Raw genomic sequence first — 18,981 nt, 5'->3', positions numbered from 1 at the left:
GCCACCACCTCTCGCATCTCAGTCCTGACTAGCCGAGCACCTTCCTGCTTGCTGCTGCAACACTGCATCCCTGACGCCATCCCCATTGAACAGCTGCTGCCGCCACCTGCCGCGTCGCCACCGTCATCAACACCGAGCCACCACCCAATGGCATCCCAACCACCCCTCATCGGTGCCACGAAGAAGCAAGGAGGAAGAGAGGCGCAAGTTGGGTCAAAACCGGGTCAAGTGAAAATCTCCAGTCAAGTAGGGTTTGGTCAGAACCGAATCGGGCTTGGATCGCTATTCGAGCTGGGTTTTCATTAGTCCGGGCCAGTCAGGTCCGATTGTGCACAGGCTAAGTTTGCACGGGCCTAGGAACAGTTGGGTTTGTTTGTTTTTCTTTGTGGGCTTGGATTACCAAAAAAAAAGGATTCCGAGCCGGGCCCACGCTCAGGGCCCATTTGGGCTGCTAGCTTTAGCAAACTGGGTTGGTCCCAACCCAGGGATCCGACCCGGGTCGTTTTTATAATATTATATTATTATAATTAAAAATAAAATTTTAATAAAAATAAATAATAATAAAATTATTTTTCGGAAAAAAAATTAGTCTATGTTTTCCCAAAAAAAGCAGAAAAAACCAAAATGATTTATATTTTCAAAAACAAAGATCAAAAATCGAAAAATGCTTTTTATGTTAAAAAAATAGAAAAAGACCAAAAATATGTTTTTATCCACAAAATGCGTGGAAAAATCCTTCAAAATTCAAAAGGTCTTAAGGTTTAAACAAGATTAGGTACCGGAAGGATATTAGTGATTAACTAATGTAACCAAGTCCCCGATCCTAGTTTCTTTGGTTGTGCAGGAATGAAATATTTATCCCAATGCATTTCCCACACAATCTCTGTTATTGGCTCATGGTAGAATAGAGAGGGGATCCTGCGCGTTCTGCAATGGGTTGCCTGATTCCATAAATCATTTGTCTTTTTATTGCTCTATCACGGCTGGTATTGCTTTCTTTTGGGCGGCGAGATACAATATGCGCTGGCAGAACAGGTCTTGGGGAGAGAATCTCCAGTGGGCCACCTCTTTTTTGATGGGTAAGGACTTCTCTAAATGCATTGTTCGCTTTTCCCTTGGGGCTCCTTGTAATATTATTTGGAAAAATAAGAATAACATCTTATTCAGAGAACAACCCCTTACCGTCCCGGCTATGAAGAACCATCTTCTTAAGGTGGTTAGGGATAGAGCTAGCACCTTCTGAATTGTTAAAGGTTGCAAAGGAGTTGGGGCTTCGATCCCATTATCTTATCAAGAGACCCGTAATCGACCCTAGTTTCAATTGACCCTTCAAGGAAATGCTAGTGCTCTAGTGCTCTAGTGACTCTGGAGCCGATGTCTCCCCTCCTTCGCTGAAGTGTTTGTTTCTTTGTCGGTTGTTCATGCTGTGCCTTTATAGTTTGCTATTTGCCTTCTTTTAGGCGTTGCCTTGTGTTTTACATCATGGCATACTTCCACTCATTATGTTTATTCATCTTGAGTGTAAGTTTTTGGTGCCATGATTTTTTGTACTTTTGATCTTTCCTCTTTATATTATTACATTTACCAATATATATATCTCAATATTTCACTTGGGTTTTTAATCAACTCACCCCTAATTGATTAGTAGCGACTCCTATTTAAAATTAACTTACATGTTAAAAATTCGAACCATAAATCGTGAATTGATAAGCTTGGGAGAGTCTGGGTTAAGTCTAATAGACTTAGCAAGCCATTAGCCTTCACTGGCCCCCGTGCATATAGGGCACCAAAAGGGAGGTCGGACGAGTCCCTTTCTCTTGTTCCTCTTTTGTCTCCCGACCATGTCTCTTTGCTTTAAATAAAGTGATCTTCTTTTATTGTTAGCCACTTTTTTGGGTCGAATTTTATTAGCCACTTCATTTGACGAAATCTACAAACCGAATCTGTCGTCTCCACAGGTTCACATCGGTTCCCCCGTGTGTCAGTGTTCGCTCTCTCTCAAATCCCACAGGGGGAAAACGCTAAGAATGGAAAATTCGCTTGTCTTCTAGATTATGCGATTAATGGACTTGTCAATCACTTAACACAGTTCGTGACCAAAATAAAAAATAAAAAAAATCGCTTGACCCAGTTAGTCAATCTTGGTCTGTATTGGGTAATTTCCGCCCAATCTTTTCTTGGGTCCAAAAGCGAGTCGATGGCGCTTGGAATTGTCAAAATGCTATTACCAAACGTGCGAAAATGAAGTTAGAAAACCTGAACTATTTTTGTTTGGTTGTGAATCTTTTTCGAAGATAAATAGAACTATTTATTACTCGTATCAATGCCATGTTTATTGTTAGTGGTTTCAAAGTTGAAGCTCTTTTGAACCATCCATTTCTGTGGTGAGCCAATCTTGACTCCCCATGTGTTTTCTGCTGGTTTAGTAGTGCCGGTTGCTGTATTTATAAATACTGCAAGTTTGGAAACTCTGGACTTAAATTTTAAGTGGTGTTTATTCTCAGGAGATGGCGAAAAGGCAACTTCAGGAGGGTGGTTCCGGATCTTCGGCTCGAGGATCAAACAGAAGGATTAACATTAAGTAGAATTACTTTAATAGGACCATTGTATTCCAATAGAAGTGTCTGTATGTATTATGATAACAGACCTGATTCAGATTCTTGATTACTTTGCAGTCATTGGAGAAATATGAACGGTGGACTGTTGCCGGGTGAATTTGCATCTTTTATCGAGCCTCTCTTTCGGAAAGTGGTATGCTATGCCTCTCAGTCTCTAGCTGTGTTGCTTGAGAAGGACTCAAGTCCGGTTCTTCACAATTTGATTAATAATTTCATACAACTGTTATGCTTAGTATGTGACTCATCGGTTTTTCTAATAGGATTTTACAATTCATATCACCTGGCTTAGTGATTTTCAGTTGGCATGTCGTGGATGTAGTTCGGATTTTTAATGAGAAGATTGTTTTCTATGCGGTGATTTAGATATTTGGTCGGCAAAGTGAACATTTTAATCTAGGTCACTTCCATTGTAATCACCAAATTATATGGTCCAGGCGAAGGAACTTTTTCATCACAAAGATGTAGAGAGTCCTGTCCGTGTCTTGTTTCTTATGAAAGATACTTCATGACGTCCTGCTATGCTCCATTTTTTTATATTATTTGTTTCTGAAGTGATTTGTTTATTGGGTTCATTTTGGTGTAAAGATCTGTGAATCCAGTTCTCATTACTAAAATCCAAATAAAAAGGAAATATTTATTGATTCTCACCTCTTTTTTTATGAATCTTTTTATCGAACGATCGAATGAATACTTCCTATTTCTAGTTATTTATTTAGATTGGTATGCTATGCAGAAGTTCCTTGTATTTGTAAGCATCGCACACTAGGAACGTAAGATTTGTCCTGCACGTAGTCCAATGAAATCGCCTTTTTTTAGCGTGATGCTAAAACAGGTCGAAACTATCGTATTAATGTCGCTTTGAATCTGATTTACATTCTGCATCAAACAGGTTAGTGAGGAAGTGGAACGTGTGATCTCCAGCTTTCATGATCCACCGTTAAGGTCAGTGTTCCTTGTAGTTCTGCATCAACCTCCAAGGTTGGCTCCCAATCAAACGAGGCCATATTGATCTTGTTTCGTATTAGCATTTTCATACTAGACACACTACTCTGGTTTCAAGTACAAGATAAGTTCTTTTCCGACATCATATCGACACTTCAACAGTCCCAATGCACAGGAGAACTTATGTATTTCTAGTCTATATCGCAGAGCACCGTCTAATCCTGTTGGAACTTCTGAAGAAAGCAGTTTGCGACTGCAGTTCGTTACCAAATTGCCGACAACCATCTTCGCTGACAGTCAGATAGAAGCTGAGGATGGTACTCCTCTGAGGATCGAAGTAGTAGATGGCAGGACCAATGAGAGGGTTACAAGTGGCCCTCTATCTTCCATAAAGCTCCAAATTGTCATCCTTGACGGCGATTTCGGATCGGACGAGGGAGAGGATTGGACTGAGCAGGAATTCAATAGCAATATCGTTCATGAAAGGGAAGGGAAAAGGCCATTGATTACCGGGGTGCTGAATGTGACCTTGCAAGGAGGAATTGGTTCCCTGCGTAATTTAATCATCACCGACAACTCAAGCTGGATGAAAAGTCGGAAATTCAGGTTAGGAGCTCAAGCTGCTCAAAAGGTTTCTACAGAAATGAGAATAAGGGAAGCAAGAAGTGAACCTTTTGTTGTTAAAGATCGTCGAGCAGAGTGTAAGTTTGCAATGCCCTGGTTTCGATGCCTTTCATTTGACAATAGCATTTTGTTTTTTGACCATTAATTCCTGATTCTATCTGTGTACCTTAAAAAGACTTAAAGATTGACAAGTTTTCTCTGTTAAGCGCAGTGAACAAGAAGCACCACCCTCCATCTCTGAGTGATGAAGTATGGCGTTTGCAGAAAATAGCCAAACACGGCCCTCTACATAAGTGCATGAGTTCAAGAAGTATCAACACTGTTCAAGATTTCCTCCAGTTGCACGAAGTTGATGCATCCTCTCTGAGAAACGTAACCTCCATTTTTCTTTGAGCCATGCTAATCTTGTTCTTTACATGTCATTCTAAGCATTATTAACTACCAAGATGTCATCTCAGATACTTGGCACTAGGATCACCAATCGGACATGGGAGACTATTGTCAGACACGCCAGCACCTGTGTGGTTGATGATAACAAGATGTACGCTTACTACCAAGATTTGAACAAGTCCAGCATACTGTTCAATTCGGTAATGAAAGTTACTCAAGCAACACTTGATGGCCAAACTTACCAGTCGGTAGACAAACTGACCCACTCTCAGAAGGTACATAAATCAGAACCTGAAACTTTACTGTCGAATACCTGAGTGTCAATCTATCTGGAACTACAGAAGGGCTTGTATTCATTGGACTAGTTCGTTTACCTGGCAGAATATATAACACAAACACTTTCCTGAAAATTCGTAATTAGTTGTTTGATTTTGGATTCAATCAAACCTGCTGCTCCGTCGACAGATTCTGGTGCAGAACTTAAGAAGGCAAGCTTACCATAGCAAGAATCAATGGGTGCCGCTTGATTCCCTCCCCAGCATCACTCCTTCGAGAGCCCTGGCCAACTTGCCTATAGAGCCGTTAATTGGCCCGAACCCGCCTCTTCATCATCCAGATTACACAGTGCTAAACCAAGGTATTGTGATGTTATTTCACTTCTATCTTTTTCTTTTGGCCTTCTTAAACTTTCGTAGGAAAGTGTTTCTATTTCTCTAGTGGCACATCCATCATTTTGCATCTCTATGGTAGCTGAAACCGAACCACGTTGTTATTCAGATAGACCCGAAGTGACTCCCGAATGTAATTACTCCCAGGCTTCAACACCGCACTGCTACAATGTCACAGGGAAGAGAAAATTAGATTGTCTGGGGCTAGAGAGTCATATCATTGCAAAAATCTTGGATCCGACCGTGGCAAAGAGCTCGGCGAGGCAGGATGTTTCGTCCGGTTGTAGTGCTGGCAAAAGCAGTCATCATCCTGGTTACTCTCAAGGACCGTTTGCCCTGGAATTTCATTCATCTCCTGAGGACCTCTACCAAGTGCCATCTCTGATCCCTGGCAATTTCTGTTGAAGTGTTCAATGTACTCTTTTATCAAGTTATTGTGTAGGTGGTCATAAATAAGACGTTAGGATTATGCAAGTGATTTCATAGTCTACAGATAGAACAATCAATGTACTCTTTTATCAAGTTCCTGAGTAACCGACCAACAAATAAAGTTATTGAGTAAAGATGTTTTTTAGTATTTTCTCTCTCCCACTCTTTTGAAGTTCTTAGAACATCTACATATATCATAGCCACCATGAGAGCGCCACCCAAATCAAAACCCTAGCTTTATCTTTCTTCTTGCCATCAATCTTTATAAAAAAAAAAAAACTCTATCTCTGCCATCAACTTTTCTACTCTAGCAGAGTACATTTGTTTCACAAAAAATAAGTGATTTAGAAAACTTTTCTAAAAAATAATCGCTTATATCGTTTATAAAAATTAATGAATGGAAAATTTTAATATCGCCAACGAAAATAATTATGAATAGATTATTATCGAAAAAAAAAAAAAATCCATTGACTAATTTTTTAAACAATATAAAAAATCATTTTTTTGAAAAAAAATGTTTTTCAAATCACTTATTTTCCGCGAAACGAATGCAACCCTTAGACCACCACCTTCCTTCGTTGTTCCAAGTCTTTGTTTTTCGCCCACCGATCTTCATCCTCAAGAGCAGCCACAACTCTTTCTTTTCAAGAGGTAGCATCATCGTCCTCTGCTTGTTGCGGTCTTAGATCTGCTCTGGTTATCCCTATGGTTGTGCTTCTCTTTTTCTGACGAGCTTGTTATCATGACTTGTCTCCTTCTCATATACTCACAAGTCACAACACAGAAAAAGTGTTAAAAAAAGTCATAAACATATTGTATTTGTGCTAATTTAATCCTAAACATTTTTTTGTGCCAATTTAGTCCTAAACATTTTTACTTAGTACCGATTCAATCATTTCCGACCAATTTTAGCCAGATTTTGCTGACTGGACGTCGGCTAGCGATGTGGCATGATTGGTGCTAACGTTGACAACTTTTAATAATATTTTAATATTTTTGAATTTTCTTTTCTTTTTCTTTTTCTTTTTCTTTTTCTCTTTTTTTTTTCCTTCCCCTCCTCCGCCGGTCACCGGACCTCGCCGATCACCTCGCTAGTGGCCACAAGGGTGGCCTCGTGCCTGGCGGCGAGGCTCGCCCTCGCCAGTGCCCGCGAGGGGCGAATTTGGCAAGGGTCGAGCCTCACCCATGGCCGGCAAGGCTCAACCTCGCCGAATCACCGCCAAGGCAACGAGGGTGACCTAGCACCAAGCTGGCGAGCCTCGCCGCCCGGCGTGAGGCCACCCTCGCGGCCACTGGCGAGGTCCGGCGAGGTTGACCTCGTCGGCCGTTGCCTCTAGCTGGTCGCCGAGGTCCAATGAGGTCGACCTCGCCGGTTGTCGCCTCTCGACGACCAGTTGGAGGGGGGAAGGAAAAAATAAAAAATAAAAATAAAAGTAAAAATATTAAAAATCAAAAATATTAAAATATTATTAAAAGTTCTCCATGTCAGCCGGCCGGCGTCCAGTCAGCAAAATCCGGCCAAAATTGGCCAGAAAGAACAAAATCGGCACTAAGTAAAAAGGTTTATAACTAAATTGGCACAAATACAAAAAGTTTAGGACTTTTTAACACTTTTCCCCTCGTAACACGGACTATCTATTTGTACTGAGGCTTACTTGGTAACTCGTTGCACTCAATAAATCACGCTAGCTACACTTGATTTTATGCTCACCGACGATGTCCAAAATAACATTCGAATGCCATGTGGTCTTATAAGTCATACTACGTATATACTACTAAACATGGACAGGCGTTGCATGTGTGCGAAAAGGTGGTAATGGCTTTAGAGAAGTATTTTGTTATGAAGTATAAAAATAATTAATATGGAAAGGAATTATTGGTAGAACTATTATAGCGAAATTGTGCATGCCAAAGGATAAAGATATCTCGACACTTGATTTTTCTTTAGGAAGGTAGTTATAGAATAGAAAAAATTTAGATTTTAATATTGTATAAGAGATATAATTAGAATTATTGACTTATGCAGTTGTCCGCAAGTACAGCATATATTGCATAAGTATTGGAGGATATTTAAGCATGAAGGAAAGAGATTTGAGATCTCCAATAGGTCATGTTCCATTCTTACGGTGGGGTCATCTTCTAATCTTCAAGAAAGAAAATCAATCACACGCCTACTTTAACATTTGTTGAACTTTTTTATCCGGTTGCGAGTATTATCTAGACAAGCAAAAGGTATCTTGCAACGCTAAAGAAACTGGACTTTTCAATGTAATTTACCACATAAAATATGACATTTCGCAATGTTGCAATATTAACATCTTAGTCATGTCACGAGAAGACAAATAAATGGATGAGCTTCCCATTTATATTATGTTATGTGAAACAACAACAAAAATTCGTGGAAAAACCTTTCAGTCTTGTTAATGATAGTGTTTATTCGGGTTATTTTTTCCCTCTCCTTTCACTCGAGTTGTTTCCTCCCTTCACACCAGTCCATTCTTAGACATTTTATAGTGCAAAGACACAGAGGACATGTATAGATTTCTATGTTTGAACAGTCCCTTCATATACAGAAGGCAACGTCCATGTGGAAATTAAGGGGTTTGTGAAAGTGAATGTAGTCCCAAGTCAGTTAGATTTCTATGTTTTTCTTGTACGTTCAAATTGACTGATGAGCCAGTAGGGTTCTATCTATGAACCCACACTTTCATACGAACTAATGGCACCATTTCTTCAAGAAAACAAAGGTCAAGATGAATTCTAGGCCAACCTACTTCAGAGGCAGTATCACAGAAACTGTGTCGCAATTCAGTTGAGATTCCACATTCTCTCATCTCCAAATCGAAGCAGATCAGGTCCTTCTCTTCCGGTCAAAATGAACCCGCGGTCCGAAAAGAACATGAAATTCAAAGGCGCTGTGCAGACTGCGGTAACGTGTTGATGACAAGCCGTAGAAGATTTTCCCAGAATGTTCTCCCCACCCTCGAATTTTCCCTGAAAATCATGTTGGCTAATCATTCGAACAAAGAAATAGCGCAGAACTTGTGATGTTACTCGGCTTGTCCCATGACCAACCAGCGAAAGTATATTCTGTTCGGAAACGTGTGCACGCGTGTATCCGACTGCACATCGTAGACATCACAAGGGCCAAACGCTTACCCACCAAACTTAGAAAATCTTCATTCATTACATACATATCTTCACCATTGTACATATTAGGGATAATTACCAAAAAACAAAGTCGATAATCAATTTTATGGATGTCAATTCAGACCTAAATTTTTCGATTTAAGCAATTTAATCCTAGACTTTTAACGATTTCCAAATTTAATCCTTCTAAATAATTGGCCGACAATTATTGATGTGGAAGTCAACTATCCTAGGTGGCATAATCGGTGCTAATATATATAATTTTTGTAATTTAAAAAAATAAGAAAAGAAAAGTGAAGAAATCAAAAACGTAAAAATATTCATGTTAGCACTAATTGTACCATGTAAGACAATCAATGCTCACATCAATGATTTCCAACCAAAATTGGATGGAATGACTAAATTAGCAAATAGTTAAAAAATTTAAAAATAAATTAATAAAATTAAAAAGTTTAAGACTGAATGGGTTTCTTCTATAGCTGACCATTGACGAAGACATTTTTTATATTCAAGTTGAAATCGCGTGAGAGCAAGAATAGTCACGGTCCTTCCTCGTGTTCTCTTTCCCTATTTTCTTCGTTGCCCCCATGCCTTTCAACTGTGATTTCACCAAACAAAAACGACCCCGTGAACTAAACCACATCAGAATTCGGAAGATTTTGGAAGATACTTTAAATGGGATCCAATGCATTTTAATTACGATTTCAATTGTTCGATTTAATTGATTTTTTAAACTTTTCATCATATCCTAAAGTACACTTGATAAAATTAGATATTCCATGTTAAGATCTAGGACGTTTTTTTATCCTCTCTCTATCTCAATACTAGTCCTTAAAACACCCGGCTTTAGCGCACATGAACATTTCATCTCGTCTTCTTTCCTTACTGAATGTCATGTCGTTCTTATGGGTTTCAAACCAGATGTTTCTTTGTACGTTCCGTTTCTGTGGTGGGCCAATCTTGAGTCCTATATATTTCTGCTGGTTGGGAGTAGCGACTGCTGTATCTATGCACACTGCAAGTTTTACAAATTTTTTACATGAATCTTAAGTTTCCTTTTATTCTCTGGTGATGTCGAAGAGGCAACTACAGGAGGAGGATAAGGAGGGTGGTTCTGGAGGATCAGCAAGAAGGCCTAACATTAAGTAGAGTTAGGGTGTGTTTGTTTAAAATTGTTTTTGTTCCCCGGAAGACAAATTTTTGTTCTTTTGTTATGGGGAACAAAAAAAAAAATAGAAACGCGTTTGTTTACACTTTTGTTCCCGGGAACAAATTTGGAACAAAAACAAAAAATTAAAAAAAAAAACTTGTTTCTTATTCTCGGGAACACTTCCGAGAAACACTTTTTTTTTCTTCTCATTTTTTCTTCTTTTTTCTCTTTCTTTTCTTCTTCTTTTATTCTTCTTCTTCTTCCTTGTGCCGGTCACTGGCCTTGGCCATGGCCGGCACCAGCGACCGGCCAAACAAGAGCCGAAGACCTCGCCGGAGCGTCGCCGGCCCCCGGAGAGGCCGAGCCACAGTGAGGCTCAGCCTTCCCAACCGACGCAAGGCCAGTGTCACGTCCCGAATCTCGAGCACACGCACATCCCACTACGGTCGATAGAAATGCAACTTCCCATGACACGTCGCCGACCCATTCATTTAATTGCACATGCGGAAGCGGATAAATAATCCCTAGATAAAACTCAATTGGGATAGAAAAGCAGGATCAGATTTTTCAAAACCAACCACATACTTTTTATACATATCAAACCAATTCATTTACAAGACTAGGCTATTAACAAAAGATCTACAGAAAATCAGTCCTCAAAAACTAAGCTGTCCTAAGACCAACTAGTCAAATCCATTCACCGGCTCTTCAGGCTCCACAAGCACCGGGGGCGTTGGGTCTTCCACCAACCCATCTGAAGGATCAACAGCACTCTCACTTAGAGCGGCATCTATAATACCAGGGGAAATATCAAAACACCTGAGAGGGCCATCCAGGAATCCATCAAGTATGTAGCGGTACCACGCTTTGAATCAATGAGAGACCCTATGAGGAAGGTTCTCGTCAACCCAGACAATAGTGAGATAGCTAGTATAAGCACCTAGAGGGGGGTGAATAGGTGCACAAACAATTTCTCGAGATACGGAAGCGATTCTAAGCAAACGATAGAAAGGAAAATACAATCAAAGTAAAGTAAAGGTTAGGGAAGAGAAAATTGAACACAAGGTTTATAGTGGTTCGGCTTATTCCAAGCCTACGTCCACTCTTCCGCACTAACAACCCATCGGCTGGATTTCACTATGAACAAAAGAGAAGTTACAGCACAGCTTTTCCTTGATTCCACAGTGTAGATGTTCTACCACACTTCCTCAAGGTTTCTCACGAATATAGACTCTCTTTTGTTTACAAGATTTTGCTCAACAAATGAATTGACTAAGAACAAGGAGCTTCAGACTTTGGAATTCTTCTATCATGCACACGCTCGAACAACTGAAACGTCTTCCTTATATACTCATTCATGCCATCATACCCGTTGGCACTTATCAAAGGAATTCCTCCAATCTATCCGTTGGACGGAATCAATTAGGAAGATCATTCGAGCTATTAAAGGAACATGTCGATAGCCCATCAATCATGTTCGCCCATACAATCAGGATCTCGGTTTCCATAAGTAGAACCTTCCAAGTAAACTTCGCCAATCATCGGATCCTTAATCTTCGAATCAATTATGATCAAATAAAGGATTCTGTCATGTCATATCCAGCCAATAGATCTTCTATAGTCGATAAGGCCACATCCTTAATGAAACATCCAGTTCTGGATAGCCTTTCTTCAACGGATTAGAACTGTCAATGAGGATAGACTTTGAGTCTTGAGTCTGGCTGTCCGGAGGTCTTCGGACTTTAAATAGCGTAGTCTGCAAACCTTCGTACTAGACTCGATGGAAACGTTTTATCAACTTCAAAACACTTCAAGAGGATTTCTCCAACAATCTCCCCCTTTTTGATGGTGACAAAACTTTCCCGCAGATTTGGAAAACTTTGACCTGCAAAATATTTCTCAAACACATATGCATATCTTATAGAGATAAATGGCTAAATGAATAACACTAGAATCTGCAACCACAGAAAATAGATTAGTCTAGTATGCAATAAAGCCATCCATAAGATATCAATAGTAGTTAATAATAAGCAGTCAAATCTAAATCCCAAATTCAGTCCACATCCAAACACACAAGTCAAGTCAAAACAAACCACCAACCAAACAAGCCAAAAGTTCGACAAATTTAAGTTCAAAGTTTTCAAATCTCACATCTATCCCCCTTTTTGTCAACATAAAAAAGGTTGAGATGAAAATGGAGTAGAGTCAAGAATGCTTGGGAACACGAACAAGCTGGAAATCTCCCATCGACTGAACGATGCCTTCCAGCCTTTTCAAGTCTTCCTTTAGTTGTGCAACATCCTCACCCTTAGCATTAGCCTGAATCTGAAGCGAAAGGGCTTGGATCTAATCATTCAATGAACCCGAAGAAGCTTGACCTGCATTCTGCAAGTTCTGAACTTCGCATCCCAATGCATATATCTGACCTCGCATCTCCAAGAGAATATCCATAACTCTGCGAAAATCTGCTGAATTATCGGTTTGCGTACTAGCGTCGACACGATCTAATGGAGTAAATGCAGACGATGGCAGATCAGCATAATCACGCAGATTTGGCGATGAAACATCATGACCTTCCTCAGAAACCGAGAGGCATAGATGTCATCTGGATCTCGCCGGAGAGCGATCGACTCCTCACCGATTGCGGGGATTTGAGGACATTCCTCTTTTCTCTTGGTCTCCCCTCGTTTTCATGCCTTCGTGGAGAAGAGTTCTCCTCATGTTCTTCTTGATCTCTTTTCTCCTCTTCTTCTTTTTTCAACTCTCTTTTCTTAGCATTTCTTTCTTCTTCTTCTTCTCTTTCCTCCGTTTCTTTTTCCTCGGCTTCTTTCTCTTCTCTTTCTTTGGTTCGCTGTTCTGAGTCTTTCTCTGGAACAGAACGACTCAGATTCTTCAATGCAGAAATAGTGATGTTTTCCTCATCATCTTCATCCTCAATTATGAGAGCTCTTCTTCTCTTGGATGGAGCATCCATGGGCTCTTTCCCCTTTTCTTTTTGCTGCGAAGAGATTTGATGAGTTTTGACTGGAGTCTTCTCCTTGAATTTCTCCAACGCCTTGCTTAGTTCCTTCGATGCATTTTAGTCACCATTTTCAGTCCTACCACCATATGATCGCACGATCGAGCACAAAAAATTTGCGGAGGCTGAATGTTCAAATGTCCGAATAACTTCCACAAGACCCGGATAAGGAAGTTGACCTCTCGTCCTTCATCACCGCTCTATACATGTGGAACATAACAAAGGTGAGGAAGTGAAAACCTTTTGCCGTTGATGATGGCATACATTAGCTTTGCCTCGAACTTGAAACATCGGTCTTGGAAGTTGATTTCGGTCCCGAGGCAATTGATTACAATCTTGTGCAGCAAGATGTTGAACGCACTCATCCTTAAGTAGGAAATATTTTCCTCTGTTCTCCTGTCCTTAACAAGTTCCAATGTAGCACGAGCAATAGAAACTTTGATCCGTTGATATCTTCCTCTCTCAACTCCTAACACATCTGCTAGCATATCCATATCCACTACAAAGTCTTGATCTTTGACACTGAAAGAGAATCTATTCGCATCCAAGAAACTAAGATATTAATAGAAATATGCTGTTAGTTGAGGATAGGCCTCTGTGGTGTCAGAGCATAACTTTTCAAGTTGAAGATAACCGAACTTTTCCCTCAAGTTCACATTCACAGCATCCAGAAAATCAAAATCCACACTCCTAGGGTTTATCACCCCACGCTTCAGCAATTTTGAGTATAGATCCTTATGTTCCTTCGATCTAAACAACTCTCCCATTTTTCCTCGATTTTCCGCCGCAACTCCCATTCTCGGTTGAAATTGGCTGTATAATTTGTCATCATCATTTCCATCTACCCGATTAAATCCCCAATCATGAGGATCACTTGGGATATTCGCAAGGGTTTCTTCTGCCACCCATTTACGAGCAATTCCCAAACTTTCCATTTTTCACAAAAAGATATATTCATTTCCATATCCTTTGTCCTTAAGAAAATCATCGACATAGTTCAATGGAGTACCAGTCCCTTTTAAAGCACGATACAGCTTATAAATAAAAGAGGGCCTTTGAACTCTTACAGGATCTACATCTTCAATGATTTCTTCCTCTTGTTGATGATCAGCACCTTGAGGACTAGATGGAGGAGAATGACGCTGTTGAGAATGTTGTGGACTCTGCTGCTGATTTGGAGACACTTCTTCTTCGGTGAGATCGAAGTGCATAGGCCTCTCACTCATTCGCCGTGGTCCCCTGCTTGCGATCCTCGAAAACTTTCTTGAAGACGACATCTTTCTTAGTCTTTGAAAGATTCCTTGCTTGACTTTCCCAAGAAAGATGACAACTTTTTTGAAGATTAAATAAGAGAGAAAACAGAATGGAAGATTGGTGCTTTTTAGGGTTTTGGAGTTAAGCGAGAGAAACCAACTGTATATAAGACAATCGAAAGGAGGGGATACCAAACGTCGTAATGGAAAGTGAAAAGATGCCTTTAAAAATAATCGCTTTTTCCGAAAAATGGTCATTTCAAAATAACTCATTTTTCTAAAGGAAACGTTGCAATAATCTCTTCAATTAAAGATAACGGTTGAGATAACAAAAATCAAACACGGTTGATGAACATACCTTTTCAAGATGAGATTAGAGAGAGAATAACTTACAACAAAGTTTTGCAGTCAAAGTCTTTTTTGTCTCGAGTCTGAGAGTCTCTAGACTTTAACTTTTTCAAACCTCAAAATTTTGAGTCTGGGAAATGTATAATTTCAAATTGATTTTTCTCCAAAGGCTTTGTAAATATATCCGCCAGCTTGGTTCTTTGAGTCAACAAACCGAATCGTAATTTCTCCATTTTGAACATGATCTCTAATGAAGTGATGTCGAATCTCTATATGCTTTGCTCTTGAGTGAAGAATTGGATTTTTGGTAAGATTGATTGCGCTGGTGTTGTCACATTTAATCTCCGTGCATGAATCTTCAATTCCAAAGTCTCTTAGCTGTTGTTTTATCCACAGAATTTGAGAAAAACAACTTCTAAGAGCTACATATTATGCTTCTGCTGTAGAGAGAGCTATTGTACTTTGCTTCCTTGAAAACCAAGACACTGTCCTGTCTCCAAGTAATTGACAGTACTCGAGGTGCTCTTTCTATCAACTCGCATCCGGCTAAGTCTCGCGTCCGAGTATCCAAGAAGAGTAAAGTCTCCCCTTTTAGGATACCAGAGACCAAAGCTTGAAGTTGATGCAATATATTTGATAATATGTTTTACAGCATTTAAATGTGATTCTTTAGGGTCTGCTTGAAATCTGGCACAAACGCAAACACTAAACAAAATGTCAGGTCTAGAAGCAGTAAGATAAAGAAGTGAACCGATGATACTCCTGTATAACTTTTGGTCGACTTTCTTTCCTCCTTCATCTTTATCTATCTTCAAGAAACTTGACATTGGTATATCGGCCTTTTTGCAATTGTCCAGTCCAAACTTCTTCACAATATCATTAGCATATTTTTCTTGATGAATAAAAGTTCCTTCCTTCAGCTTGTTTCACTTGAAGTCCAAGCAAGAAGGTTAACTCACCCATCATGCTCATTTCAAATTCATCATGCATAGTCTTAGAGAATTTCTTACACAGTACTTTCATTAGAGGATCCAAAATAATATCATCGACATATATTTGAACAAGTAGAAAACTCTTGCTTTCTCTTTTAATAAAAAGAGTAGTGTCTACTTTACCTTTAACAAAACCATTTTCAATTAAAAACTTACTCAGTCTGTCGTACCAAGCTCGAGGTGCTTGTTTAAGCCATATAAAGCCTTTTTGAGTCTCGAATACTGAGTCCGGGTTTCCTTGGGTCTTCAAACCTGTGTGGTTGTTCCACATAGACTTCCTCATGAATGAATCCATTCAGGAAAGCACTTTTGACGTTCATTTGGAATAACCTGAAATTCTTATAACAAGCAAAAGCAAGTAATAATCGAATTGCTTCTAACCTTGCTACTGGTGCGTAAGTCTCGTCATAGTCTATCCCTTCTTCTTGTGTATCCCTTGGCCACGAGTCTTGCCTTGCTCCTTATGAATTTTTCTTTCTCGTTCATCTTGTTCCCGAAAACCCATTTAGCTCCAATAATGACTTACCTTTTGGTTTATGAGTCAATTCCCGACATCATTAATACCGAATTGCCCGAGCTCTTCTTGCATAGCTTCAATCCATCTTTCATCGATAAAGCTTCTTCTATGCTTTTGGGTTCTATTTCAAATAAGAGCCATAGCACTAGACTCTTCGCGCCTTTTGGATCTTGTGCGAATTCTTGCCAAGAAATATACCCAAGTAAATCGTGAGTAGTCATCCACAATTACTAGGCAGTATTTCTTACCTCCAATGCTTTGTGTTCTGGTTGGTCCAAAAAGATCCATATGCAGAAGCTGCAGTTCACGGTTAATGGAAACTTGATTTATTAGTTTAAAGGAATTTCTTACCTGTTTTCCCAATATACATGGTGTACATAGATCAGACTTTTGGTATGATAAATTGGGTAGACCACGAACAAGCTTCTTTGCTGAGATTTTGGCTATTTGCTTCATATTGACGTGCCCAAGCTTTCTGTGCCATAAGTTTGCTTCATCTTGGATTGAGATTAGACATTGTGATTCATCTGGTTTCACATCCAAGAGGTAGATATTTCCATGTCTTCGACCTATGAATGACTGAGTAGAATCTTTACTAATTCCTGAACATATTTCCTCTTGAAAGTTGATTTTGAAACCAAAGATCACATAGCTGACTAATACTTGAGCAAATTGTAATTGAGCCCTTCCACTAAGGAAACATTGCTGATTGTGAGGTTTCCAATCTTTACAGTTCCAAATCCCACAATTTTTCCTTTGTTGTTTCCTCCAAAAGAGACTTTTCCACCATTTATTCGAACAAGCTTCATGAAGCAATTTGAGTCTCCCGTCATGTGTCTTGAGCATCCACTATCCGTATACCATTTTACATTTTTCTTGATAGTGACCTCAAATTCACTTTCTGAATCTGATAAATGCCTGAGTTTGAATCTCGAATCCGATTGTGCCATTAGACATATATTGGCATAATCATCATCACTTTCTTCACACTCCGTATCACCTGTGCTTCGCTTTAAGAGCCTTTCGATACTTTTCAGATTTTCCTTTCTTCTTTCTCGAAGAGGACAGTTGGGTCTAATGTGTCCCTTTTTCTTACATTCAAAGCAGACTACATCTTTGTTTGATTCATCATCCTCAACGTACTTAGTCTCGTTGCTTTTGAAAACTTTGTTTCTTTGGATTGAATCTTCTTCCTTTTCTGTTCAGCTTTTTGAATCTTCTTATCATGAGAGCAAGCTCCTCATCATCCATATCGTCTTCGAATCTCGTAACATCGAATCATCATTAGATTTTAATGCAATGGATTTCTTACCTTTAGGGTCTTCGTCTTCATTTATTCGTTCAACTTCATAAGACTCAAGAGTCCCAACCAACTCATCAACAAATAGTGGCATGATTCTTTGGGTCTCTCGATTGAGGTCTTTATGTGATTACAATCCTTGGAGAGTCCACGCAGTAGCTTGTTTACTTTCATGGGATCGAAATTGGTTGACCTTGATTTTTAAGACCATTCACGATTTCGTAAAACGACTAAACATATCGCTTATAGATTCTCCTGGTTTCATTTTGAAGGCTTCATATTGACCGAGGAGAATGTTGATTCTAGTCTCTTTCACTCGATCGGTTCCTTCATAGGTAATATGTAATTTATCCTGCATTTCTTTTAGTTGTAACACAAGAAAATATTATGTTATATTCAAAAGAGGAGATAAAGCACAATATAAGGAATAAATTGCTTTTGCATCAAGAGCTTGTCTCTTGATTATCTCTTCCCGAGTCATTTTGCTAGACTCAATGATCTTTTCCTCTTTCTCGAGACAGATGCAAATTTAGGAATGATTCCTTTTTCTACAACGCCCCATTCCGAGGATCCTTTGATCTTAGGAACGCTTTCATCTTGTTTTTCCATATGTTGTAATCTTTTCCATCAAAGTAAGGTGGTCTAGTATTGCTTTGCCCTTCTACCAGCCCTAGAGCCAACATACTAGCCATGGATCTTTAACTCTGAAGTAAAACACTTCAAACAAAGTGAGTACACAGGCTCTGATACCAATTGAGATAGCTAGTATAAGCACCTAGAGGGGGGTGAATAGGTGCACAAACAATTTCTCGAGATACAGAAGCGATTCTAGGCAAACGATAGAAAGGAAATTACGATCAAAGTAAAGTAAAGGTTAGGGAAGAGAAAATTGAACACAAGGTTTATAGTGGTTCAGCTTATTCCAAGCCTACGTCCACTCTTTCCGCACCGACACCACCGGGCTGGATTTCACTATGAACAAAAGAGAAGTTACAAGCACAGCTTTTCCTTGATTCCACAAAGGTAGATGTTCTACCACACTTCCTCAAGGTTTCTCACGAATATAGACTCTCTTTGTTTACAAGATTTTGCTCAACAAATGAATTGACTAAGAACAAAGAGCTTCGTACTTTGGAATTCTTCTATCGTGCACACACTCGAACAACCAAACGTCTTCCTTATATACTCCTTCATGCCATCATACCCGTTGGCACTTACCAAAGGAATTCCTCCAATCTACCCGTTGGACGAAATCAATTAGGAAGATCATTCGAGCTATTAAAGGAACATGTTGATAGCCCATCAATCTTGTTCGCCCATACAATCGATCTCGGTTTCCATAAGTAGAACCTTCCAAGTATATTTCTCGCCAATCATCGGATCCTTAATCTTCGAATCAATTATGATCAAATAAAGGATTCCGTCATGTCATATCCAGCCAATAGATCTTCTCCAGTCGATAAGGCCACATCCTTAATGAAACATCCAGTTCTGGATAGCCTTTCTTCAACGGATTAGAACTATCAATGAGGATAGACTTTGAGTCTTGAGTCTGGCTGTCCAGAGGTCTTCAGACTTTAA

The 18,981-nt window shown here is 39.5% G+C and overlaps 1 protein-coding gene across 1 annotated transcript; it reads left to right on the top strand.

Moving 5' to 3' along the window:
* Nucleotides 1-2,507: 2,507 nt before the first annotated feature.
* On the top strand, nt 2,508-5,647 carry LOC104434903 (calmodulin-binding protein 60 B-like). The gene is made up of 8 exons (XM_039317903.1): nt 2,508-2,518; nt 2,676-2,805; nt 3,508-3,560; nt 3,768-4,261; nt 4,360-4,556; nt 4,643-4,849; nt 5,040-5,211; nt 5,352-5,647. Exons 1-8 carry the CDS (start codon nt 2,508-2,510, stop codon nt 5,645-5,647), a joined length of 1,560 nt encoding a protein of 519 aa, XP_039173837.1.
* The last annotated feature ends 13,334 nt before the right edge of the window (nt 5,648-18,981 follow it).

This window comes from Eucalyptus grandis, chromosome 7 (genome assembly GCF_016545825.1).
Source record: "Eucalyptus grandis isolate ANBG69807.140 chromosome 7, ASM1654582v1, whole genome shotgun sequence".
NCBI classification, from domain to species: domain Eukaryota; kingdom Viridiplantae; phylum Streptophyta; class Magnoliopsida; order Myrtales; family Myrtaceae; genus Eucalyptus; species Eucalyptus grandis.
Note: the sequence above shows the minus strand (reverse complement) of the source record. Positions and strands in the feature narration are given on the sequence as shown.

Coding starts and splice junctions, on each gene's coding strand:
- LOC104434903 (XM_039317903.1), top strand. Junction 2,806..3,507: donor TTGAGAAGGACTCAAGTCCG/GTTCTTCACAAT, acceptor TGCATCAAACAG/GTTAGTGAGGAAGTGGAACG. Junction 4,557..4,642: donor ATGCATCCTCTCTGAGAAAC/GTAACCTCCATT, acceptor ATGTCATCTCAG/ATACTTGGCACTAGGATCAC.